Consider the following 26737-nt stretch of genomic DNA (forward strand, 5'->3'; position numbering starts at 1 on the left):
ACTCGCCTTAAAGGATTGGTGGTGGTGCAGTCGATAAGTTCAAAATCTTTAGCATGACAATCTCAGAGCATTGGTCCTTGGTCCAAGTACGGAACAGTCAGGAAAAAAATGGCAAAAGAACATCCCTACGTCATTTGAATCTTGCGCAAATTTGGCATTGTCACCCGACACTTCGACAAACTCCTGCAGATGCTCAGTGGACAGTATCCTAACTGGTTGCATCACGGGCTGTTTTGGAAACGTCAATGCCCAAGCGAGGAAAAGCCAAAAAACCGCAATGGATACAAGCTTTTTCATCACAGGCAAAGCCCTCTCCTCTATTGAGTGTTGTCACAAAAGAGCGGCCTCATGAATTTTGTGCGTTAGTCAGAATAGAAAGATATCTCTTTAGAAAAGAGAAATTGATTCTTTTTCCAGTCAAATTGTGTTCAATCTTGGATTTGATAAAACTATCTATGGAGGCCAAGTCACTGGGTTCATTCAAGCAGGGGTTGGTAGATTCTGTCTAAGAAAGAGTATCAAACGTTACAGGGACAACGCGAGAGAATGGGGTTGAGCAGGACAATAGATCAGCAAACATGGAATGGCGCAGCAAATTCAATGGACTACAAGGCCAAATTCTGCTCATATGTCTTGGCGCCCGTCACTTGCATCTCTCCGTTTACTGGTTCTTAGGACGCCTCACTCTGTAGTTACTACCTATTGTATGTTTCAGGGAATGCATGTGGATGGTGATGAAAGTGTGGAACGAGCCGCCAGAGGAAGTGATGATGCGGGTTTGATTCGAGCAGGTAATAGAAGATTGGATAAGTACATGGATGGCCTGGTGGTGAGGGTCAGTGGGGCGAGGCAGAATAATAATTCAGCATAGACTTGATGGGCCAAAGGATCCGTTCCTGTTCCTGCAGTGTTTAGTGACCTTAACACACCTGTGTTCACTGTCACTCCTGAGTTCACTGGATCCCTGTCAATACTGGCAACTTTAGAAGTGGCGGGAATGGGCCTTTCTTCAACATTCGAGCTGTCTGTATAAACAGCATAGTAACATCAGGATTGCTGATAATTTGCAGAAGAACATAGCAAAGTGACCTGTGAAATAATTATTCAATACATGTCTACAGACTTTTCTGTCTCAGCAAGGAAGAGAAACAGGCCCCTCAGGCGATGATGTCAACCTTAACCATCCACATGAAGTGTCCAATTTATTAGGTGCATGTGTGGTCTTCCACTATAGCTCATCCACTTTGGTTTGAGCAAATGATCCTCTTGACCACGTCTGCATGCTTGATGTGTTGATTTGCTGCCATCAGACTGGCTGATTGGATATTTACATTCATGAGCTGGTGAACAGGTGCAACAAAGTGGCCAATGTGTGTGCAAGTTACTGTTCAGTGGATTTTCCAGCAATTAAGAATGTAGTTGCCTTTGTGTTTTTTTTCTGGAAACTTTGTGCAGTAGCAAGTATCATATTACTTGAATCTGCCATCTTAATAGTTAACCATATAGGAACGATATTTTTGCTCTCAGTCTTCTGCTCAGAGAAGATCACGTTACTTTTGTTTGGCTCTTTTGTTTGACTGTTTGGACAGCTCTTCATTGGTCATATAAAATTTAAGAGAACATACTTAAGCAGTAAGCTTTGTGTCTTATTCTTAGAGGAACAGCCCCCTCAGACCATCACGTGGACATCAACCATCCACATACAGTGTCTAACTTATCAGGTGCATGTGTGGCCTTCCGCTGCAGCTCATCCACTTTGGTTTGAGCAAATGAAACTCTTGATTATGTCTACATGTTTTATGCATTGAGTTGCTGCCATGTGATAGGCAGATTAGATATCTACATTAATGAGCACATGGACAGGTGTAACTAATTAAGTGGCCACTGTGTGTCCACGTGGTTGTTCAGTGAATTTTTCAGTTGCCTTTGCTTTTTCTGGAAACTTTGATCATAGGAAATATCATATTTCTTGAATCTGCCATCCTATTGGTTATCGACATAGAATGGATACCTTTGTTATCAGTATTCTCCTCCAGGAGATTACATTAATTCTCCTGTCCTTTTCATTTCAGTATTTGAGCACCTCTTCCTTGGTCTTACAACGCTTCAGAAAACAAACTCAAGCAATACATTTTATGCCTCATTCTTGACGTCTAGATCGCAAAAACATCAGGATCTAACAAGTTGCATTTGGTAGGTCGAATCAAGGTGGCAATTTCATAGTGAAGGGTGGGCCGTAAGAGGGAGACCTAAGAGTCCAGGTAAATATTTCACTGAAAGGGGCGTCAGAGGTAAAGAGCCAGATCAATGAATTTCGGTGATGGATCATAATGTCCAATAGTACTGGATGTTGCTGAGGCCATACCATAGTTTTGGTCACATGGTTTCATTCAATTGCAGATATTGCAAACAAACTCCAGGGCCTGATTTACAGGGAGTGGTTGTGCAGGATAAGCACCAACTCCTTGGAGGCAGAAAACTGAATGATATCCTAATAGAGGTATTCAAAACAGTAAGTGGTATTAATCGTCTGACTGCAAACATTGCTACCCCATCACCACCCTCTCTCAGGGCAAGCTTCTTCAAAACTGGACAGCATTGGCTGAAGATGAGGGGTGGAAACAATTAAAAGGGACCTGTTTGGAGCTTCTGCATGTGGAAGGTGAAGATATATTAATAGAGCTAAGCTGAATTGATACAAGTACAACAAAGACATATTAGGGACATTTGGCTAAGTGAATAGATAAGAAAGGTGCTGAGAAACACTTGCCAAAACAAGGTATCAGCAAAGAAAGGTACATTGGCTGGCATGGACAAGTTAGAATGAATAGCCAGTTTCTGTGCTATGTCACTCTGAGACTCTGTATTCAGACTATCTGTTTGACCACCTTCACTTTCAAACAATCCCAATGGTTACTCAGGTACAACATATCATTGAATAAACAAACTCACTCTGAATGGTATAATTTCACTGAGCATTTAATTGTACAATACTCTGTTGCAATAATCAATAAGGCATTCACTATTTCCTTTGAAACTACTTTCATTTTACTAACCTGCAAATTGGCGACTGAGCATCAAACCGTCTTCAGAAAGTCTGCGTCTTCTTGTACGACACTGAAGAGGCCTGGTGGGCGGAACTACACCTTCTTCTGCTTCACTGCTAATTGACTGTTCAAGATCGCTGTCCTCTTTCGAGGAACCAAACAAGATTATGCCAGTCTGTTGCTCTGTTAACAATGCAGATCCACATTAAAGTAGAGAAGTACAGAGACTGAGAATCACTGAGAAAGAAAGCCATTCCCACAACCATTGAGTATATCTACAAGGTATACTACCAGAACAAAACAGCATCCAGCAAATACCCCCTCCTCATCCAGACCATGCTGTTTTATCACTGATGTCAGAAGTGTTGGTTCTTGATTAGTAACAACATCAAACGTTACGGGGAGAAGCAGAAGAATGGGAATGAGAGGGAATATTAAATCAGCCATGATGGTCTGACTGAGCAGACCTGATGGACCACACTGTGCAATTCTGCTCCTATGTCTTATGGTCCCACCAGCTGCAGATCTCCCTGTAATCCACACATTGATCAGTAGCCTTTAAGCGATTGGAGGTGGAGGTGGTCGGTAAGTTCAAAATCTTTGGCATTACAATTTCAGAGGACAGGTCCTGGGTGCAACACTTAACTGTAATAACAAAGACAGCACAAGAGCATCCCTATATTATTTGAAACTTGCGCAAAATTGACGTGTCACCTGACACTTCGACAAACTTCTGTAGACGAACAGTGGACAGCACTCTAACTGGTTGTACAACCGACTGTTCTGGAAAGACCAATGCCCGGGAATGGAAAAGCCACAAAAAATGATGGATACAGGCCTTTTCATCAACTCTCCTCGATTGAGTGTTGCCACAAAAGAGCGGCCTCATGAACTTTGTGTGTGTAGGAATAGAATAGAAAAATAACCCTTCAGAAGAAAGGAAAAGAAGATTTTTTTTCAGTCAATGGGTGACCGATCCATGGAATTTATTGGAGGAAGGCTGTGGAGGCCAGGTCACTGGGAACATTTCAACAGCGCTTGATAGGTTCTGGATCAGTAAGATTAACAAGCATAACAGGGAGAACGCAAGAGGAAGGGGATGAGCTGGAAAATCAATCAGCAAAGATGGAATGGTATATCAAAATCGAAGGGCCGAATGGCCTAATTCTGCTCGTGTGTCTTATTTCCCATCACCTCCTTGTTCACGCGTTATCGGTTCTCAAGAAGCTTTACCCTGCAGTTACTACTGATGAACTGTTTCAGGGGAACATGTGGGGGAACTTCTTCATGCCAAAGATGATGAGAGTGCGGAACGAGCCGCCAGGGAAAGTGATGCTACGGGTTGGGATTGAACAGTTAATAGAAACTTCGATAAGTACATGGATGGGATCGCTCTGGAGGTGTAGTTTGGTGGGCTGAGGCAGAATACGTTTCTAGCATGGACTTGATGGGCCAAAGGACCCACTTCTGCTCTGCCGTGTTCAGCCACTTTAACACAACCGTGTAACATGACCGAAGTCACTGGATCCCCATCACTATTGGCACCTTTCCACGTGGCAGGAATGGGTTATTCATCACAAACTGTCAGCATGAACAGCATAGTAACATGAGGATTAGATGATGATTTGTTTCAGGAAGACGAAGCGATGTGATCTGTGAACTGCAGTTGGTCATTACCTGTCTGAAAAGTATTCTCTCTCATTAAGGAAGAGATATGCTGCAGAGAAACAGGCCCCTCAGCCGATTATGTCGACATCAACCGTCCACATACATTGTCTAACTGATCAGCTACCTGTGTGGCCTTCCACTGTAGCTCACCCACTTTGGTTTGAGCAAATGACCCTCTTGACCATGTCTGCATGTTTTATGCATTGAGTTCCTGCCACGTGATTGGCTGATTAGATACCTACAGTAATGAGCATTTGCATGTGGCCACTGAGTGTACACGTGATCCATCAGTGAATTTTCCAGCATTACAATGGCAATTGCCCCAACTTTTATGGAGACTTTTTGGTTCAGAAATAAGAGTGAAATTAATTGAATCAGCCTTCTTATTGGTTGATAAAATGTAATGAATGTTTTTTACTAAGCAGTAATCTGCTGGAGGAACATGGTACTTTTTTGTCTCTCTCTCTCTGTCCTTTGAGTCTTTGGTTACCTCTTTTTTGCTCTTCTTACCCTCAATAAACTAAAACAACAGTGGTAGGTGCATGAAGATGGATCCAATGGGCTCTTTTAAGAGTCTCTTAGACAGGTACGTAGAGCGTCGGAAAATAGAGGGCTAGACACTTGGGAAATTCTGGGCTGTTTCTAGTGTAGATTGCATGATCGACAACATTGTGGGTCGAAGGGCCTGTAATGTGCTGTAGATTTCTATATTTAAACAACTTTTATGCCTCAATCTTGACTTTAGGATTGCCAAAAGCATCAGGATACAACACTATTCATACAAACAATTTTGAAGAAAATGCATCCGTTGCGCTTAGTAAGTTTGCAGATGATAACAAATTAGGTGCTCTGGTAAACAGTGAAGAAAGTTGTCAAAAAATATGGGGGCATTTAGATCAACTCGTTCTGTGGTTTGCAGATTGTCAGTGGCATTCAATCCATTTAGGTGAGGAGTATTGCACTTCCATCGTAAAGGGTAGGTCCTGCAGTGTGTTGTGGAACAGGAAGACAACAGTAGAGATAAACAGTTCACTGCAAGAGGCATAACAAGTAAACATCTGGAGTAATGTGATGTCTCAGATCAACCGGATGCTGACAGTGGCACTTGACACACCGATCTGTATCAGTCAGGTCACTGAATTTCGGTGATGGAACGTAATGTTCCCATACCTCAGGATGTTGGTGTGGCCATACATTGAGTACTGTGTACAGTTTTCCTCACAGGAAAGATGTCATTCAACTGCAAACAGTGCAAAGAAATTCTGGGGTCTGACATACAGTGAGAGGTCATGCAGGTTTGGAGTTCACTCCCCAGTGAGTACGAAATTGAAAGGAGAGCTATTTGGGGGATTCAAAATCAGAATGGGTATTATAGCAGTGAATGCACACTTCCCTCCCCCAACATCACCCCTTTCAAGTGCACACCTCTAATAAACTGGAGAGCACAGGTTCAAGGTGAGAGAGTGACAACATTTAAAAGGGACAGAGGTGGAGCTCTGCACATGGAGTGTGGTGTAGACGCAGATGGTGCGAAGTTGAGTTGAATACAAGACAAGTTCAAAAAGCAGATTGTAGGGATATCTGGATTTGTGTTTCGATAAGAATATTGCAGAGTGGTAATATGCCAAACATGGCATTAGTGTAGGAGGGCACCTTGGTTGGCGTGGACAAGTTAGAATGAACCCTCTGTTTCTGTGCTATACTACTCCATGACTCTGCATTCCCTTTCATCTATATGGCTGTGTACATTTTCAAACAACCCCAAGGGTTACTCCAATACAACTGACCATTAAATAAACATGCTGACCCTGAACAGCAACATTTCACTGAGCATTATATTGAACAACATTCTGTTGCAATAATTGACATTGTCCTCAACTGTTTCCTTTGAAACCACTTTCATTCTGCTAACATGCATAATACTGAATGGGTCAAGTTAACACTGAGAACATACCAGAAAGCAGTTTGCATGGACCGACAAGCAAATCGTCAATCAATTGATCGGGACTGAAATTTGAGCTCTGAATTCGTTGCTCAGACGACGCGCTGGCAGACTGCGGTTGATTGGAGTCTCCACCCATTTCACTTGTATCAGCCCCTGTAACAATGCAAATCCAAACTAAAGGAGAGAATTCACCAAGAAAACAAAAGTGGCAAACACTGAGAAGGCCCTTCCGACCATTGAGTACATCTGCAAAGAATGTGAACACAACAGCAACCATCATCAATACCCCTCCACATCCAGGCCATGTTCTCTTCTCCCTGATGACAGGAGGGTTCGTTCCTGATCAGTAAGGACATCAAAGGTTTTGGGTAGACGGCAGGAGAATGGGGCCGAGAGGGATAGTAAATTAGCCAGGCAGAATGACTGAGCAGACCCCATGGACTAAAAGGCAAAGTTCTGCTCCTATGTCATAATCGCCCTACCAGCTGCAGATTTCCCTGCAATTCACACCTTAACCACTCGCCTTTAAGGATTGGAGGTGGTGCAGTCGATAAGTTCAAAATCTTTAGCATGACAATCTCAGAGCATTGGTCCTTGGTCCAAGTACGGAACAGTCAGAAAAAAAAATGGCAAAAGAACATCCCTACGTCATTTGAATCTTGCGCAAATTTGGCATTGTCACCCGACACTTTGACAAACTCCTGCAGATGCTCAGTGGACAGTATCCTAACTGGTTGCATCACGGGCTCTTTTGGAAACGTCAATGCCCAAGCGAGGAAAAGCCAAAAAACCGCAATGGATACAAGCTTTTTCATCACAGGCAAAGCCCTCTCCTCTATTGAGTGTTGTCACAAAAGAGCGGCCTCATGAATTTTGTGTGTTAGTCAGAATAGAAAGATATCTCTTTGGAAAAGAGAAAATGATTCTTTTACCAGTCAAATTGTGTTCTATCTTGGATTTGATAAAACTATCTATGGAGGCCAAGTCACTGGGTTCATTCAAGCAGGGGTTGGTAGATTCTGTCTAAGAAAAGAGTATCAAACGTTACAGGGACAATGCGAGAGAATGGGGTTGAGCAGGACAATAGATCAGCAAACATGGAATGGCGCAGCAAATTGAATGGACTACAAGGCCAAATTCTGCTCATATGTCTTGGTGCCCGTCACTTGCATCTCTCCGTTTACTGGTTCTTAGGAAGCCTCACTCTGTAGTTACTATTGTATGTTTCAGGGAATGTATGTGGATGGTGATGAAAGTGTGGAACGAGCCGCCAGAGGAAGTGATGATGCGGGTTTGATTCGAGCAGGTAATAGAAGGTTGGATAAGTACATGGATGGTCTGGTGGTGAGGGTCAGTGGGGAGAGGCAGAATAATGCTTCAGCATAGACTTGTTGAGCCAAAGGATCCGTTCCTGCTCTGCAGTGTTTAGTGACCTTAACACACCTGTGTTCACTGCATCCCCATCAATACTGGTAACTTTAGAAGTGGCGGGAATGGGTTTTTCAACATTCGAGCTGTCTGTATAAACAGCATAGTAACATCAGCATTGCTGATAATTTGCAGAAGAACATAGCAAAGTGACCGTGAAATAATTATTCAATACATGTCTACAGACTTTTCTGTCTCAGCAAGGAAGAGAAACAGGCCCCTCAGGCGATGATGTCAACCTTAACCATCCACATGAAGTGTCCAATTTATTAGGTGCATGTGTGGTCTTCCACTATAGCTCATCCACTTTGGTTTGAGCAAATGATCCTCTTGACCACGTCTGCATGCTTGATGTGTTGATTTGCTGCCATCAGACTGGCTGATTAGATATTTACATTCATGAGCAGGTGGACAGGTGTAACAAACAAAATGGCCAATCTGTGTGTACAGTAGCATCAGTAGCACCAGTCAGCCAGATTTTTGAGCAAAGGATGTTCACAACGGCGAGAATAGATACCTTTGTTATCAGTATTCTCCTCCAGGAGATTACATTAATTTTCTTGTCTCTTTCATTTCAGTATTTGAGCACCTCTTCATTGGTCTTACATTTCAGAAAACAAACTCAAGCAATATGTTTATGCCTCATTCTTGACGTTTGGATCGCAAAAGCATCGGGATACAACAAGTTGCATTTGGTAGGTCGAATCAAGATGGCAATTTCATAGTGAAGGACGGGCCCTGCAGAATGTTGTGGAAGAGGGAGACCTAAGAGTCCAGGTAAATATTTCACTGAAAGGGGCGTCAGAGGTAAAGAGCCAGATCAATGAATTTCGGTAATGGATCATAATGTCCAATAGTACTGGATGTTGTTGAGGCCATACCATAGTTTTGGTCACATGGTTTTATTCAATTGCAGATATTGCAAACAAACTCCAGGGCCTGATTTACAGGGAGTGGTTGTGCAGGATAAGCACCAACTCCTTGGAGGCAGAAAAATGAATGATATTCTAATAGAGGTATTCAGAACAGTAAGTGGTATTAATCGTCTGACTGCAAACATCGCTACCCCATCACCACCCTCTCTCAGGGCAAGCTTCATAAAAACTGGACAGCATCAGTTGAAGGTGAGGGGTGGAAACAATTAAAAGGGACCTGGTTGCAGCTTCTGCATGTGGAAGGTGAAGATATATTAATAGAGCTAAGCTGAATTGATACAAGTACAACAAAGACATATTAGGGACATTTGGCTAAGTGAATAGATAAGAAAGGTGCTGAGGAACACTTGCCAAAACAGGGTATTAGCATTAGCTGGCATGGACAAGTTAGAATGAATAGCCAGTTTCTGTGCTATGTCACTCTGAGACTCTGTATTCAGACTATCTGTTTGACCATCTTCACTTTCAAACAATCCTAATGGTGACTCAGGTACAACAGATCAGTAAATAAACAGGCTCACTCTGAACGGTCTCAATTCACTGAGCATTTAATCGAACAATATTCTGTTGTAATAGTCAACAAAACATTCACTGTTTCCTTTGAAACTACTTTTATTTTACTAACCTGCAAATATGAGAATGTGGCTCTTTATGTATTCAGGCAATGTGGGTCTTCTTCGACGACGTCGAGGACGCCTGCGGTGCCGAACTGGACTTTCTTCTACTGCACTGCTTCTTGAAGGTTTAAGCGGTTGAGCTTTTGAGGAACAAGCCAGGATTTTATCAGTCTTTTGCACTATCAATGCAAATCCATATTAAAGAAGAGATGTACAGCGAAATATACCAAGAAAACAGAAGTATCAAGGACTGAGAATGAAGCCCATCCCACCATTCAGGACATCTACAAGCTGCACTACCACAACAAAACAGCAACCAGCAAATACCCCCTCCACATCCAGGCCATGTTGTCTTTTTACTGCTGTCAGAAGAGTTGGCTCTTGATTACTAACAACATCAAAGGTAACGGGGAGAAGCAGGTGAATGGGGTTGAGACTGAATATTAAACCAGCCATGATGGACTGACTGAGCAGACCTGATGGACCACACTGCACAACTCTGCTCCTATCTCTTACGGTCCTACCAGCTTCAGATTTCCCTGCAATTCACACATTGATAAGTAGCCTTTAAGAGATTGGAGGTGTTCCATAAGTCCAAAATCTTTGGCATTTCAATTTCAGAGGATTGGCCCTGGGACCAACACAGAACCGTAACAACAAAGACAGCACAAGAGCATCCCTATATTATTTGAAACTTGCGCAAATTCGGCACGTCACCTGACACTTTGACAAACTTCTGTAGACGCACAGTGGACAGCACCCTAACTGGTTGCACCACCGTCTGTTCTGGAAAGAGCAATGCCCAAGAATGGAAAAGCCAACAAAAAGTGATGAATACAGGTTTATTCTTCACAGGGAATGCACTCTCTTCAATTGAGTGTTGTCACAAAAGAATAGCCTCATGCATTTTGTGTATGTCGGAATAGAACAGAAAAGTAACCCTTTAGAAGAAAGGAAAGGAAGATCTATTCTTCCAGTCAATGGGTGATCAATCCATGGAATTCATTGCAGCAAGGCAGTGGAAGTGGCCACTGAGTGTGCACGTGATCCGTCAGTGAATTTTCCAGCACTATAGTAGCAATTGCCTCACCTTTTAGAGAAACATTTTGGTTGAGAAGCAAGAGTGACATTATTTGCATCAGCCATCTTACTGTTTGACAATATGGAATGGAATATTTTACTAAGCAGTAATCTGCTGGATGAACATGGTACGTTTTGTCTCTCTCCTTTGAGTCTTTGGTTTCCTCTTTTTTGCTCTTCTAACCATTCATAAAATAAACTGAAAAAACAGTGGTGGGTGTGTGGAGATGGATACAATAGGGTCTTTTAAGAGCCTCTTAGACAGGTACATAGAGAGTCGAAAAATAGAGGGCTATGAACTTGGAAAACCCCAGGCAGTTTCTAGAATAGATTGCATGATCGGCACAACATTGTGGGCCAAAGGGCCTGTAATGAGTTGTAGATTTCTATGTTTAAATAACTTTTATGCCTCAATCTTGACTTTAGGATTGCCAAAAGCATCAGGATGCAACACGATTTATACAAACAATTTTGAAGAAAATGCATCCATTGCGCTTAGTAAGTTTGCAGATGATAACAAATTAGGTGCTCTGGTAAACAGTGAAGAAAGTTGTCAAAAATTATGGGGGCATTTGCATCAACTAGTTCTGTGGTTTGAGGATTGTCAGTGGCATTCAATCCATTTGTGTGTGAAGTATTGCACTTCCATCGTAAAGGGTAGGTCCTGCAGAGTGTTGTGGAACAGGAAGACAACAGTAGAGATAAACAGTTCACTGCAAGAGGCATAACAGGTAAACATCTGGTGTAATGTGATGTCTCAGGTAAACCGGATGCTAACAGAGGCACACGACACACCGACCTGTATCAGTCAGTGAATTCTGATGATGGAACGTAATGTTCCCATGGCTCAGGATGTTGGTGAGGCCCAAACACTGAGTATTGTGTACAGTTTTGCTCACAGGAAAGACGTCATTCAACTGCAAACATTGTAAAGAAATTCTGGGGTCTAACATACAGTGAGACATCGTGCAGGTTTGGAGTTTACTCCCCAGTGAGTACGAAATTGAAAGGAGAGCTATTTGGGGTATTCAAAATCAGAATGGGTATTCTAACTGTGAATGCACACATCCCTCCCCCATCACCACCCCCTTCAAGTGTACGCCTCTCAGAAACCAGACAGCATAGGTTCAAGGTGAGAGGGTGACAACATTTAAAAGGGACAGAGGTGGAGCTTTGCAAATGACAGTGTGGTGCAGACACAGATGGTGTGAAGTTGAGTTAAATACAAGACGAGTTCAAAAAGCACATTTTAGGGATATCTGGATTTGTGCTTCGCTTAGAATATTGCAGAGTGATAATATGCCAAACATGGCATTCGCACCTTGGTTGGCGCGGGCAAGTTAGGATGAATCCTCTGATTCTGTGCTGTATTACTCCACGACTCTGCAATCCCCCTTCATCTATATGACTGTGTACATTTTCAAACAACCCCAAGGGTTACTACAATACTACTGACCATTAGATAAACATGCTCACGCCGAACAGCATCATTTCACTGAGCATGTAATTGAACAACATTCTGTTGCAATAATCGACACTTTCAGTCTACTAACATGCATAATAGTGAATGGGTCTGGTTAACACTGAGAACAGAACAGAAAGCTCACCCTCCACATGTTCACTGGTACCTGAGGACTGAACACCTTGCTTAGCCGTCGCGCCGGCATTCTTGGGTTGACTGGAGTTTCCACCCTTCTCACTTCCGTCACTCCCTGTAACAATACAAAACCAAATTAAAGACAAAACAGAAATGGCAAACACCGATAAAGAAGGCCCTCCGGCCCGCTGAGTACATCTACATGGTGCGCGATCTCCACAAAACAGCATCCATCATCAAATGCCCACTCTCTTCTCACTGATGCCACAAGGGCTGATTCGGGATCAGTACCAGTTGCAGGTTGCCCTGCAATTCACTGCTTCATCAGTCATTAATGGGTCAGAGGTGAGATGGTCGGTCACTTCAAATTTACTGGAGTTATAATTTCAGAGGATCTGTCCCGGGTCCAGCATGTAAGTGCCATCAAAAAAAAGGCACAACAACAGATTTGATTCCGTTGACGTTTGCACAGATTCGCAATACCGTCTAAAAACTGTTTGCATTATGGCCTGGATGGAAAGACAGCACAAGAGCATCACTATATTATTTGAAACTTGCGCAAATTCGGCACGTCACCTGACACTTCCACAAACTTCTGTAGACGAACAGTGGACAGCACTCTAACTGGTTGCACAACCGTCTGTTCTGGAAAGACCAATGCCCGGGAATGGAAAAGCCAACAAAAAGTGATGGATACAGGCCTTTTCATCAACTCTCCTCGATTGAGTGTTGCCACAAAAGAGCGGCCTCATGAACTTTGTGTGTGTAGGAATAGAATAGAAAAATAACCCTTCAGAAGAAAGGAAAAGAAGATTTTTTTTTCAGTCAATGGGTGACCAATCCATGGAATTCATTGGAGGAAGGCTGTGGAGGCCAGGTCACTGGGAACATTTCAACAGCGCTTGATAGGTTCTGGATCAGTAATATTAACAAGCATAACAGGGATGAGCAAGAGAATGGGGATGAGCAGGAAAATCAATCAGTAAAGATGGAATGGTGAAGCAAAATCAGAGGGCCGAATGGCCTAATTCTGCTCGTGTGTCTTATTTCCCATCACCTCCTGTTTCCCACGTTACTGGTTCTCAGGAAGCCCTACCCTGCAGTTACTACTGATGAACTGTTTCAGGGGAACACGCGGGGGAACTTCTTCATGCCGAGGGTGATGAGAGTGCGGAACGAGCCGTCTGGGGAAGTGATGCTACGAGTTGGGTTTGAACAGCTAATAGAAGCTTGGATAAGTACGTGGATGGGATCACTCCAGAGGTGAAGGTTGGTGGGGTGAGGCAGAATACTGTTCCAGCATGGAGCTGATGGGCCAAAGCACCCATTTCAGCTCTGCAATGTTCAGTGACTTTAACACACCCGTGTATCACGACCGAAGTCACTGGATCCCCATCACTATTGGCACCTTTCCACGTGGCAGGAATGGGTTATTCAACACCCGAACTGTCAGCATGAACAACATAGTAACATCAGGATTAGATGATGATTTGTTTCAGGAAGACAAAGCGATGTGATCTGTGAACTGCACTTGTTCATTACCTGTCTGCAAACTATTCTCTCTCATGATGGAAGAGATACGCTGCAGAGAAACAGGCCACTCAGCCGATTATGTCGACATCAACCGTCCACATACAGTGTCTAATTGATCAGCTACCTGTGTGGTCTTCCACTGCAGCTCATCCACTTTGGTTTGAGCAAATGAAACTCTTGATTATGTCTACATGTTTTATGCATTGAGTTACTGCCATGTGATAGGCAGATTAGATATCTACATTAATGAGCACATGGACAGGTGTAACTAATTAAGTGGCCACTGTGTGTCCACGTGGTTGTTCAATGAATTTTTCAGTTGCCTTTGCTTTTTCTGGAAACTTTGATCATAGGAAGTATCATATTTCTTGAATCTGCCATCCTATTGGTTATCGACATAGAATGGATACCTTTGTTATCAGTATTCTCCTCCAGGAGATTACGTTCATTTTCTTGTCTCTTTTACTTCAGTCTTTGGGCACTTCTTCTTTGGTCTTACAATGCTTCAGAAAACAAACTCAAGCAATACGTTTTATGCCTCATTCTCGATGCTTGGATCGCAAAAGCATCGGGATCCAACAAGATGCATTTGGTAGGTCGAATCAAGGTGGCAATTTCATAGTGAAGGGTGGGCCGTAAGAGGGAGACCTAAGAGTCCAGGTAAATATTTCACTGAAAGGGGAGTCAGAGGTAAAGAGCCAGATCAATGAATTTCGGTGATGGATCATAATGTCCAATAGTACTGGATGTTGCTGAGGCCATACCATAGTTTTGGTCACACGGTTTCATTCAATTGCAGATATTGCAAACAAACTCCAGGGCCTGATTTACAGGGAGTGGTTGTGCAGGATAAGCACCAACTCCTTGGAGGCAGAAAACTGAATGATATCCTAATAGAGGTATTCAGAACAGTAAGTGGTATTAATCGTCTGACCGCAAACATCGCTACCCCATCACCACCCTCTCTCAGGGCAAGCTTCATAAAAACTGGACAGCATCGGCTGAAGGTGAGGGGTGGAAACAATTAAAAGGGACCTGGGTGGAGCTTCTGCATGTGGAAGGTGAAGATATATTAATAGAGCTAAGCTGAATTGATACAAGTACAACAAAGACATATTAGGGACATTTGGCTAAGTGAATAGATAAGAAAGGTGCTGAGGAACACTTGCCAAAACAAGGTATTAGCATTAGCTGGCATGGACAAGTTAGAATGAATTGCCAGTTTCTGTGCTACGTCACTCTGTGACTCTGTATTCAGACTATCTGTTTGACCACATTCACTTTCAAACAATCCCAATGGTTACTCAGGTACAACAGATCATTAAATGAACAGGCTCACTCTGAATGGTATAATTTCACTGAGCATTTAATTGAACAATATTCTGCTGCAATAATCAATCAGGCATTCATTATTTCCTTTGAAACTACTTTTATTCTACCAACCTGAAAATCCGAAACAGACATTCAAATCGTCCTCAAAAATTCCGCATCTTCCTGAATGACAATGAACAGCATGGCAGGGCAGAAGTGGACTGCTAATTGGCCATTCATAACATTTCCCTGTCGAGGAACCAGACAAGATTATGCCAGTCTGTTACACTGTTAACAATGCAGATGCACATTAAAGTAGAGAAGTACAGAGACATATTCCAAGAAAACAAAAGTGGCAATCACTGAGAAAGAAAGCCACTCCCACAACCAGTGAGTATATCTACAAGGGGTGCTACATCAACAAAACAGCATCCAGCAAATACCCCCTCCACATGCAGACCATGCTGTCTTTTCACTGCTGTCAGAAGAGTTGGCTCTTGATTAGTAACAACAATGAAGGGAACAGGGAGAAGCAGAAGAATGGGAATGAGAGGGAATATTAAATCAGCCATGATGGTCTGATGGAGCAGACCTGATGGACCACACTGTGCAATTCTGCTCCTATGTCTTACGGTCCTACCAGCTGCAGATCTCCCTGTAATCCACACATTGATCAGTAGCCTTTAAGCGATTGGAGGTGGAGGTGGTCGATAAGTTCAAAATCTTTGGCATTACAACTTCAGAGGACTGATCCTGGGTGCAACACAGAACCGTAATAACAAAGACAGCACAAGAGCATCCCTATATTATTTGAAACTTGCGCAAATTCGGCACGTCACCTGACACTTCGACAAACTTCTGTAGACGAACAGTGGACAGCACTCTAACTGGCCTCACCACCGTCTGTTCTGGAAAGACCAATGCCCGGGAATGGAAAAGCCAACAAAAAGTGATGGATACAGGCCTTTTCATCAACTCTCCTCGATTGAGTGTTGCCACAAAAGAGCGGCCTCATGAACTTTGTGTGTGTAGGAATAGAATAGAAAAATAACCCTTCAGAAGAAAGGAAAAGAAGATTTTTTTTCAGTCAATGGGTGACCAATCCATGGAATTCATTGGAGGAAGGCTGTGGAGGCCAGGTCACTGGGAACATTTCAACAGCGCTTGATAGGTTCTGGATAAGTAAGATTAACAAGCATAACAGGGAGAACGCAAGAGAAAGGGAATGAGCTGGAAAATCAATCAGCAAAGATGGAATGGTAAATCAAAATCGAAGGGCCGAATGGCCTAATACTGCTCGTGTGTCTTATTTCCCATCACCTCCTGTTTCCCACATTACTGGTTCTCAGGAAGCCCTACCCTGCTGTTACTACTGATGAACTGTTTCAGGGGAACACGTGGGGGAACTTCTTCATGCCAAAGATGATGAGAGTGTGGAACGAGCCGCCAGGGAAAGTGATGCTACGGGTTGGGATTGAACAGTTAATAGAAACTTCGATAAGTCCATGGATGCGATCGCTCTGGAGATGTAGGTTGGTGGGGTGAGGCAGAATACTGTTCTAGCATGGACATGATGGGCCAAAGGACCCACTTCTGCTCTGCCGTGTTCAGCCACTTTAATACACCCGTGTAACACGACCGAAGTCACTAGATCCCCATCACTATTGGCACCTTTCCACGTGGCAGGAATGGGTTATTCAACACCCGAACTGTCAGCATGAACAGCATAGTAACATGAGGATTAGATGATGATTTGTTTCAGGAAGACGAAGCGATGTGATCTGTGAACTACAGTTGGTCATTACCTGTCTGAAAAGTATTCTCTCTCATTAAGGAAGAGATACGCTGCAGAGAAACAGGCCCCTCAGCCGATTATGTCGACATCAACCATCCACATACAGTGTCTAATTGATCAGCAACCTGTGTGGCCTTCCACTGTAGCTCACCCACTTTGGATTGAGCAAATGAACCTCTAGACCGGGGGTCGGCAACCCGCGGCTCCGGAGCCACATGTGGCTCTTTTACGTCTGTGCTGCGGCTCCCTGTTGCTTTGGGAAATAATTGGTCAGTATTTAATTAAAATGTATTTTATGTTAGTTTGTTAGTTTTTGAAATGTAATTCTAAATTTGAAGATTATGGTGATCTTGTACAATCTAAATAAGACGTTGTGACGACCCATTTCCTGACACATCCGAACCGGCTCACAATTAGCCAGCGTTCAGGCTAAGGGAGATAGCCTACGGGGGTTTGTGAGTACGTGTCTTTTGCAGCATCCGCGCCCATGGGGGGGGCCGGTTGAGGGAGGCTTAAAAGCAAGGCTGTTTAGTTTGAATAAAGCTATCTTTGACTGCAGTTTACTGACTGCGTGTAGCACACCGCTACAACGTGTTTTTATCGCTGGCTGTCCAGAGGGGAGGTGCTGAAACGCTTTGTCGCGTGTCTGGAAGAAGTGAAAACTTTCCTGGGCAGCAAAGGGCTCACCTTTCCTGAGCTGGAACAGCCAGAGTGGCTGGAAAAGCTACACTTCATGGTAGACATGACAGCGCACCTGAACACGCTGAACACAGCTCTTCAGGGGTAAGGACGTACAGCCCTGCACATGTTGGAGGATGTTTTGGCATTCGAGCGCAAGTTGACAGTGCTTGCCAGAGATTTACAGAAAGGCACATTGTCTCACTTCCCCAATTTGAGAGAGTTCAAACAAGGTCACGACATGATAAATTCGGAGTATTTACATTCTGCAATCATCGCAATGCAAACATCGTTTGGGAAACGCTTCTGTGAGTTCACAGAGGAAAAAAACACATTATCCTTCCCGGTCACTCCCCTAAGCATCGATCCATCCCTACTGAATCCGACTGCATTGTCAGGTGTGAGTCAACCTGACCAAGTATGATAAATATTTTAATTGCCTATTATTTTACGTATATTCATATGTTTTCATTGTTCAGTGAAATAGTCCTTTTATTTTTCAGGTTGACAGCTGGCTGACGTTATTTTTGGTTTGCTGCTGGCGGCAAATTTAAGTTTGGCGTTTTTCATAACTTCAAGAAGGACTCAAATAGACGTTGAGTATTTTACTTAAAAGTAACCTTCAACCCAACGTCTTTTATTCGGAGTTCAAAATGTTTTTGTTGCATGCAGAAATGTAATTTCGTTTTCTCTGCAGGAGTTCATCAATTTCATAAATGCAACACATTATAGTTTGTTTATACATAGCATAAAGGCAAAACAAAACGTTGTATGCAGTGTTATTTCATTTTAAATGTCAAACGGGTTTTGCGGCTCCCAGTGTTTTCTTTTCTGTGGGAAACGGGTCCAAGTGGCTCCTTCAGTGGTAAAGGTTGCTGACCCTGCTCTTGACCATGTCTGCATGTTTTATGCATTGAGTTGCTGCCACATGATTGGCTGATTAGATACCTACATTAATGAGCATTTGCATGTGGCCACTGAGTGTACATGTGATCCATCAGTGAATTTTCTAGCATTACAGTGGCAATTGCCCCAACTTTTATGGAGACTTTTTGGTTCAGAAATAAGAGTGAAATTAATTGAATCAGCCTTCTTATTGGTTGATAAAATGGAATGAATTTTTTTTACTAAGCAGTAATGTGCTGGAGGAACATGGTACTTTTTTGTCTCTCTCTCTCTGTCCTTTGAGTCTTTGGTTACCTCTTTTTTGCTCTTCTAAACCTCAGTAAACTGAAACAACAGTGGTAGGTACATGAAGATGGATCCAATGGGCTCTTTTAAGAGTCTCTTAGACAGGTACATAGAGCATCGGAAAATAGAGGGCTAGACACTTGGGAAATTCTGGGCTGTTTCTAGTGTAGATTGCATGACCGACAACATTGTGGGTCGAAGGGCCTGTAATGTGCTGTAGATTTCTATATTTAAACAACTTTATGCCTCAATCTTGACTTTAGGATTGCCAAAAGCATCAGGATACAACACTATTCATACAAACAATTTTGAAGAAAATGCATCCGTTGCGCTTAGTAAGTTTGCAGATGATAACAAATTAGGTGCTCTGGTAAACAGTGAAGAAAGTTGTCAAAAATTATGGGGGCATTTGGATCAACTCGTTCTGTGGTTTGCGGATTGTCAGTGGCATTCAATCCATTTAGGTGAGGAGTATTGCACTTCCATCGTAAAGGGTAGGTCCTGCAGAGTGTTGTGGAACAGGAAGATAACAGTAGAGATAAACAGTTCACTGCAAGAGGCATAACAGGGAAACATCTGGAGTAATGTGATGTCTCAGATCAACCGGATGCTGACAGTGGCACTTGACACACCGATCTGTATCAGTCAGGTCACTGAATTTCGGTGATGGAACGTAATGTTCCCATACCTCAGGATGTTGGTGTGGCCATACATTGAGTATTGTGTACAGTTTTCCTCACAGGAAAGATGTCATTCAACTGCAAACAGTGCAAAGAAATTCTGGGGTCTGACATACAGTGAGACATCGTGCAGGTTTGGAGTTTACTCCCCAGTGAGTACGAAATTGAAAGGATAGCTAATTGGGGTATTCAAAATCAGAATGGGTATTATAACTGTGAATGCACACTTCCCTCCTCCCATCACCACCCCCTTCAAGTGTACGCCTCTCAGAAACCAGACAGCATAGGTTCAAGGTAAGAGGGTGACAATATTTAAAAGGGACAGACGTGTAGCTTTGCACATCAGAGTATGGTGCAGACACAGATGGTGTAAAGTTGAGTTAAATACAAGACAAGTTCAAAAAGCACATTTTAGGGATATCTGGATTTGTGTTTCGCTTAGAATATTGCAGAGTGATAAAAAGCCAAACATGGCATTCGCGTAGGAGCGCATCTTGGTTGCCGAGGGCAAGTTAGAATGAATCCTCTGTTTCTGTGCTATATTACTCCATGACTCTGCAATCCCCCTTCATCGATATGACTGTGTACATTTTCAAACAATCCCAAGGGTTACTGCAATACAACTGACCTTCAAATAAACATGCTCACCCCGAACAGCATCATTTCACTGAGCATGTAATTGAACAACATTTTGTTGCAATAATCAACACTTTCAGTCTACTAACATGCATAACAGTGACTGGGTCTGGTTAACACTGAGAACAGAACAGAAAGCTCACTCTCCAGATGTTCACTGGTACCTGAGGACTGAACATCTTGCTTAGCCGTCGCGCCGGCATTCTTGGGTTGACTGGAGTTTCCACCCTTCTCACTTCCGTCACTCCCTGTAACAATACAAAACCAAATTAAAGACAAAACAGAAATGGCAAACACTGATAAAGAAGGCCCTCCGGCCCGCTGAGTACATCTACATGGTGCGCGATCTCCACAAAACAGCATCCATCATCAAATGCCCACTCTCTTCTCACTGATGCCACAAGGGCTGGTTCGGGATCAGTACCAGTTGCAGGTTGCCCTGCAATTCACTGCTTCATCAGTCATTAATGGGTCAGAGGTGAGATGGTCGGTCACTTCAAATTGATTGGAGTTATAATTTCAGAGGCTCTGTTCTGGGTCCAGCATGTCAGTGCCATCGAAAACAAGGCACAACAGGTCTGATTCCATTGACGTTTGCACAGATTCGCCAAACCGTCTAAAAATTTGCCAAAGTTCTGCAGATGCCCAGTGGTAGTAACGTGACTGGTTGCATTATGGCCTGGATGGGAACACCAACGTCCAAGAATGGAGAAGCCAATGAAAACGTGATGGAGACAGTCTGGTTCTTCACAGGCAAAGCCATCTCCACTACTGGGCCTTGCCACAAGAAAGCAGCGCCCATGAAAGACTCTCACCTCCCAAGCTATGCTCGCTTCTCATCCGAGTCACCAGAAGGAGATACAAGTGGGGCTTCCGTTCGAAAGCATTGGTGTTTCCATACCAAGTCGTGTTGCAGCCAGTAAATACCATACAGCCACAGAAGTTCTTAATGGGATGCCAAATCTCTGCAGACTCCCCAAGGAAGTAGAGTGTCTGCCACGCTTTCTGCACAATTGCAACTACATGCTTGGATGGTCCTCTGAGATAGTAACACCCCGTCATTGAAAGCTGCTCATCTCTCTAACTTTGAACCTCCAATGAAGATCAGCTCATGGACCACTGGGTTTCCCTCTCCTGAACTCCACCACCAATTTCTTGGTCTTATTGACATTGGGTTTGAGGGTGTTGTCATGATGCCACTCAGCCACGTGTTGTCGCGTGGCCGAGTGGGCAAGGCATCAGACTAGTAACCTGAAGGTCACTGGTTCGAGCCTCAGCTGAGGCAGCGTGTTTGTGTCCTTGAGCAAGGCACTTAACCACACATTGCTCTGCAACGTCACCGGTGCCAAGCTGCTTGGGTCCTAGTGCCCTTCCCTCGGACAACATCTCGGACCTACCTGGAGAGTACCTGAGGAGGAAGGTAAAGCTGTGCAAGCGTGGGTGACGTCAGCGGCGAGCGCGGGCTTTAAAAAGCGGCCCACTTTCAGGAGCGGGCAGGGCAGCGGAGTGCGCAGGAGCAGAGTGCTGGGCTTTGGCTCAGCGGCCTTCGGCGCAAGAGGACTTCGGCAAGTAGCCTATTTTTCATTTATTCTGACTAATCTAGGATCAGGTAATGGGGGAGACAGTTAGAGCAGTGGTGTGCTCCGTGTGCAGTATGTGGGAGATCAGGGTCAACACAGTTGTCCCTGATGACCACACCTGCAATAGGTGCGTCCAGCTGCAGCTCCTATCAGACCGAGTTAGGGAATTGGAGCAGGAGCTGGATGAACTACGGATCATTCGGGAGGCAGAGGCAGAGATAGAGAACAGTTATCAGGAGGTAGTCACATCGAAAAGTCAGGAGGTAGGCAAATGGGTGACAGTCAAGAGAGGCAGGGGGAGCAGAGTGGCCATTCCCATCAACAATAAGTATACCGTTTTGGATACTGTTGGTGGGGATAACCTACCAGGAACAAGCTGCAGTGGTCCTGTCTCTGGCACTGAGGTTGGACCCTCGACTAGGAAGGGGAGGAGGGAAGAGAAGAGAGCGGTATTGATAGGAGATTCTATAGTCAGGGGGGTGGATAGGAGATTTTGTGGGGAAGATCGGGAGTCTCGGATGGTATGTTGCTTCCCTGGTGTCGAGGTCCGAGACATCTCAGATCGGGTGCAGGTTATTCTCGAGAGGGAGAGCCAGAATCCAGATGTTCTGGTCCATGTAGGGACCAATGACGTGGGTAGGATGAGTGAGGGGGTCCTGCGTAGGGAGTTCAGGGAGTTAGGTGTGAAGCTGAAGAACAAGACCCCCAGTGTGACAATCTCTGGTTTGCTACCTGTGCCACGTGCCAGTGAGGTAAGGAACAGAAAGATTATAAAGATTAATACGTAGCTGAGAGGATGGTGCAGGAGGGAGGGCTTCAGGTTTGTAGATAATTGGGGTTTGTTCCAGGGAAGGTGGGATCTGTTGCGAAGGGACGGTTTACACCTGAACTGGAGCGGTACTAACATTCTTGCATGGAAGTTTGCTAGTGCTTCTTGGAGGGGTTTAAACTAAATTTGCAGGGGGCGGGGATCCAGAATGTGAGAGAGGACAGCAAGAGGAAGAATAAAGGACAGGTGGGGACTACACAGTTTCAGAATATTAAGTGCGTCGTAGAGAAAGGTGAGTCGGAACAAGTGATAAGGAGGACACATGTACAGAGGGATGGTCTGACGGAACATGGAGTTAAATGTGTTGAAAGAATAAGTACATTTAGAAAGGACAACAAAATTCGAGGGGCGTATAGCCCAATGGGAGATCGGGGAGCTGGGTTAAGCACAATAGGCAGCGATTCAAAGAGAGAGGAGAAATGGGCTAAAAATTCTATATCTGAATGCACAAAGTGTCAGAAATAAGGCGGATGAGCTTGAAGCCCAGGTGCCAATGGGTAACTATGATGTTGTTGGGATAACAGAGACATGGCTGCAGGGAGATCAGACCTGGGAAGTGAATGTTCAAGGGTATACATGCTATCGTAGGGACAGAAATGTGGGCAGAGGGGGTGGGGTGGCCTGTTGGTGAGGAATGAGATTCAGTCCTTTGCAAGGGGGGACATAGGGTCAGAAGAAGTAAAGTCTATGTGGATAGAACTGAGGAACAGTAAGGGCAAAAGGATTCAAATGGGTGTAGTCTACAGGCCACCAAACAGTAGCATGGATATTGGGTGCAAGTTGAAAAGGGAGTTAACATTGGCATGTGGCAAGACTATTCTGGATTTAGTGTTATGTAATGAACAAGCGATCTTGCAGTAAGGGAGCCATTAGGAGGTAGTGATCATAATATAATAAGTTTTTATCTGCAATTTGAAAAGGATAAGGGCAGCTCGGAGGTGTCAGTGTTGCAGTTGAACAGGGGAAGCTATGGAGCCATGAGGGAGGAGCTGGCCAAAGTTGACTGGACGGATATCCTAGCAGAAAAGACAGAGGAACAGCAATGGCAGGTATTCTTGGGAATAATGCACAAGGTGCAAAATCAGTTCATCCCCCAGAGAAGGCAGAATTCAAAGGGGGGAAAGGGGCCACAGTGGTTGACAAAGGAAGTCAGAGATTGCATAGCATTAAAAAAAAGGAAGTATGACAGAGCTAAGGTGAGTGGGAGGACAGATGATTGGGAAGTTTTTAAGGAACAACAGAACTTAACTAAAAAGACAATAAGGGGAGAAAACATGAGGTACAAACGCAAGCTAGCCAGGAATATAAAGGAAGATAACAAAAGCTTTTTTAGGTATGTGAAGAGAAAGAAGATAATTAAGAACAATGTTGGGCACTTGAAGAATGAATTGGGTGAAATTGTTATGGGAAACAGAAATAGCAGAAGAATTTAATGAGTACTTTAGATCTGTTTTCACTAAGGAAGACACAAGCAATCTCCCAGATTGTATAGTTTTGGTCTCCAGGGTTAAGGAAGGACATCATGAGGAAGTGCAGCATGGATTCACGAGTTTAATTCCTGGGATGTCTGGACTGTCTTACACAGAGAGGTTAGAGAGACTGGGCTTGCACACACTGGAATTAAGGAGATTGAGAGAGGATCTGATTGCAACATATAAGGGATTGGACAAGATAGAGGCAGGAAATATGTTCCAGATGCTGGGAGAGTCCAGTACCAGAGGGCATGGTTTGAGAATAAAGGATAGGTCATTTAGGACAGAGTTAAGGAAAAACTTCTCCCAGAGAGTTGTGGGAGTCTGGAATGCACTGCCTGGAAGGTAGTGGAGGCCAATTCTCTGGATGCTTTCAAGAAGGAGCTAGATAGGTATCTTACGGATAGGGGAATCAAGGGATATGTGGACAAGGCAGGAACCGGGTATTGATAGTAGTTGATCAGCCATTATCTCAAAATGGCAGTCCAAGCTCGAAGGGCCGAATGGTCTACTTCTCCACCTACTGTCTATTAACATCGGTGGTGTGGAGAGGGGAAGGCAACTGCCAGTCTCCCATACAACCCTGCCCAGGCCTGTGCCCTGGAAACTCCAGGCACAGATCCATGGTCTATCGAGACCGACGGATGCTATACACACTCAGCCACATTTTTCACACCCCCTCCCTATGCTAATTTGTCACAACATTTGAATCGGCCTGCAACAGTGGTGCCACCAGTAAACTGGAATATGGTGTTGGAGCTGTGCTTAGACCGCACAGTCATAGGTGCAAAGCACGTAAAGTAGGGAGACTAAGCACACATCCCTGTGATGTATCTGTGCCGAAAGTGGAGGAAGTCCTGACTGGTTACACTGTGTCCTGGTATGGAAATACCAATGTCCAAGAACGGAAAAGCCAAGTTAAAGTGATGGCTGCCGTCCAGTCCATCTCAGGCCAGACCCAACCCACCACTGCAGTCCTAATTTTCCCAGCACAGTCAATGAAGCACATTAACCATCCAAAGGAGAAAATCAAAACTTCTGAGTTTCTGAATCTGGTGGGAGCAAAGGATCTTCGCAACGGCGAGAGGTGAACACCACACGAGAGCAGGGTGGGACAGGTGGCAGAGAAGGACTGCCAGGGGCGGGTGAAACAGGTGCAGACAGACCATCTGATGCTATTGTGCTTCCCGTTCCCAACCAATATCCCCCTCTCATTGCCCCTTTGTCCACAACAGAGACCCATATCAGAAATAGGTTTATCATCACTCACATGTCATGAAATTTGTTTTTACTGGAAGCAGCAACAGCATTACAGCACAATACATAAAGTTATTACAGTACTGTGCAAAAAGTCCAGGATACCCTGGTTATACTGCCTTTAAGAAGTATTTAACTCCCCATGGATGTTTTTATTGTTTTAGAACACTGAATCACTGCAGGTTTAATTTGGCTTTCTTTCACACCAATCAACAGAAAAAGGTTTTTGTTCCAAAGTGAAAGCTGATCTCTACAAAACTATTGAGATAAAAACATAAAATAACTGATTGCATAAGAATTCAGGTCCTTTAATATGCCACACAAAATCATCACTGGTGCAGACAATGGGTCTTAGAAGTTAAATGATCAGTTAAATGGAGCTCTGGTCTCTGCAGCAGCAATGTTTAGGATTCTGCAGCACAGAGGGGTCATTCAGGCGGCTGAGCAGGATCAGTTAAGAACGGACCAGATAGCTGGGGGTGGCCAGTCCCAAGACATGATTGCTTGTGGTCTCGACAGTCCCATAAGACTGTCGAGCTGATTAGAGAGGTAGGAGAGGAGGAGTGCTCGTCAGGATAAAGGGTCTCAGCCTGAAATATTGGCTGCTCGTTTCCACGGATGCTGCCCGACCTGCTAAGTTCATCCAGCTTGCTTGTACCTGTTGATTTGACCACTGCATCTGCAGTGTACTTTGTGTTTCCTTTCCCCTTTGCTTTCCCTTCCCCTTGATTTCCCCCTTTCCTCTTCCTCCATCTTCCCCCTACTCTTACCCTCCCTTCTCACTTCCCCTCCCCATCCACTACCCTCTCTTCTACTCTCCTTTACCTCTTCCCTCCTTAGACCTCCCCTTTTTCTCCTCTTCCCTTCCCCATCTCCCTAACCCCTACCTTCTCTCAATTCTCCCTCCTTCCTCCACTACCTTCTCCTCTCTTTCCTACCCTCCTTTACCCCTTCCCTCTGGTCCTCTCCTCCTCCCTCTTCCCTAGGCTCCCTTACCCCTTTCCTACCCCCTAGCCCACCGCTCATCTCTTCCTCGCCTGCTCCACACCCCTTTCACCTTCTGTGTTGACGGCGACTGTCAGGAAGCTGCATGAGCACCACCTACTCCGAGGGGTGGTGAAGAGAGCCCAGGCGGGGTTCAGGTCCCAATTCCCAAACCTGGTTTAATTAAAAATCGCCACAGGGCCCTGCAAAAAATGGCCGACGGATGGAGCCAAACGGGACATCGCCTCCCCCGTCCCGTCCCTATACCACCGTTTCAGCCACTCTCCCCACACCCACCAACCTAATACAAGACCTGGCTTCATATATTCGCACTTTGACTCTAAAACCTACCTCATACTTGCTGCAAATTTTCGCCTTTCACTCACGGGTGACACGTCCGGGTTTGTCTACAGCGAGTTGACGGCGGTCGGAAGGCGGGGCCAGCGGGACTGACGCGGAATTCATCTCCGCCAT

General features: G+C 44.3%; 1 protein-coding gene across 1 annotated transcript in view; it reads right to left on the reverse strand.

Annotated features, from left to right (window-relative positions):
- LOC132388287 (uncharacterized) overlaps positions 1-26737 on the reverse strand; it is a 68582-nt gene extending 41845 nt beyond the window's left edge. Inside the window, exons 1-7 of the mRNA XM_059960625.1 lie at positions 26650-26737; positions 20285-20389; positions 15294-15410; positions 12328-12432; positions 9649-9780; positions 6670-6813; positions 3057-3230 (exon numbers count right to left, since the gene is read on the reverse strand). Of these exons, the coding sequence (XP_059816608.1) occupies positions 3057-3230; positions 6670-6813; positions 9649-9780; positions 12328-12432; positions 15294-15410; positions 20285-20389; positions 26650-26737 (865 nt within the window). The remainder of the gene's footprint in view (positions 1-3056; positions 3231-6669; positions 6814-9648; positions 9781-12327; positions 12433-15293; positions 15411-20284; positions 20390-26649) is intronic.

Source organism: Hypanus sabinus, unplaced genomic scaffold, assembly GCF_030144855.1.
Source record: "Hypanus sabinus isolate sHypSab1 unplaced genomic scaffold, sHypSab1.hap1 scaffold_293, whole genome shotgun sequence".
In the NCBI taxonomy this organism is placed as follows: domain Eukaryota; kingdom Metazoa; phylum Chordata; class Chondrichthyes; order Myliobatiformes; family Dasyatidae; genus Hypanus; species Hypanus sabinus.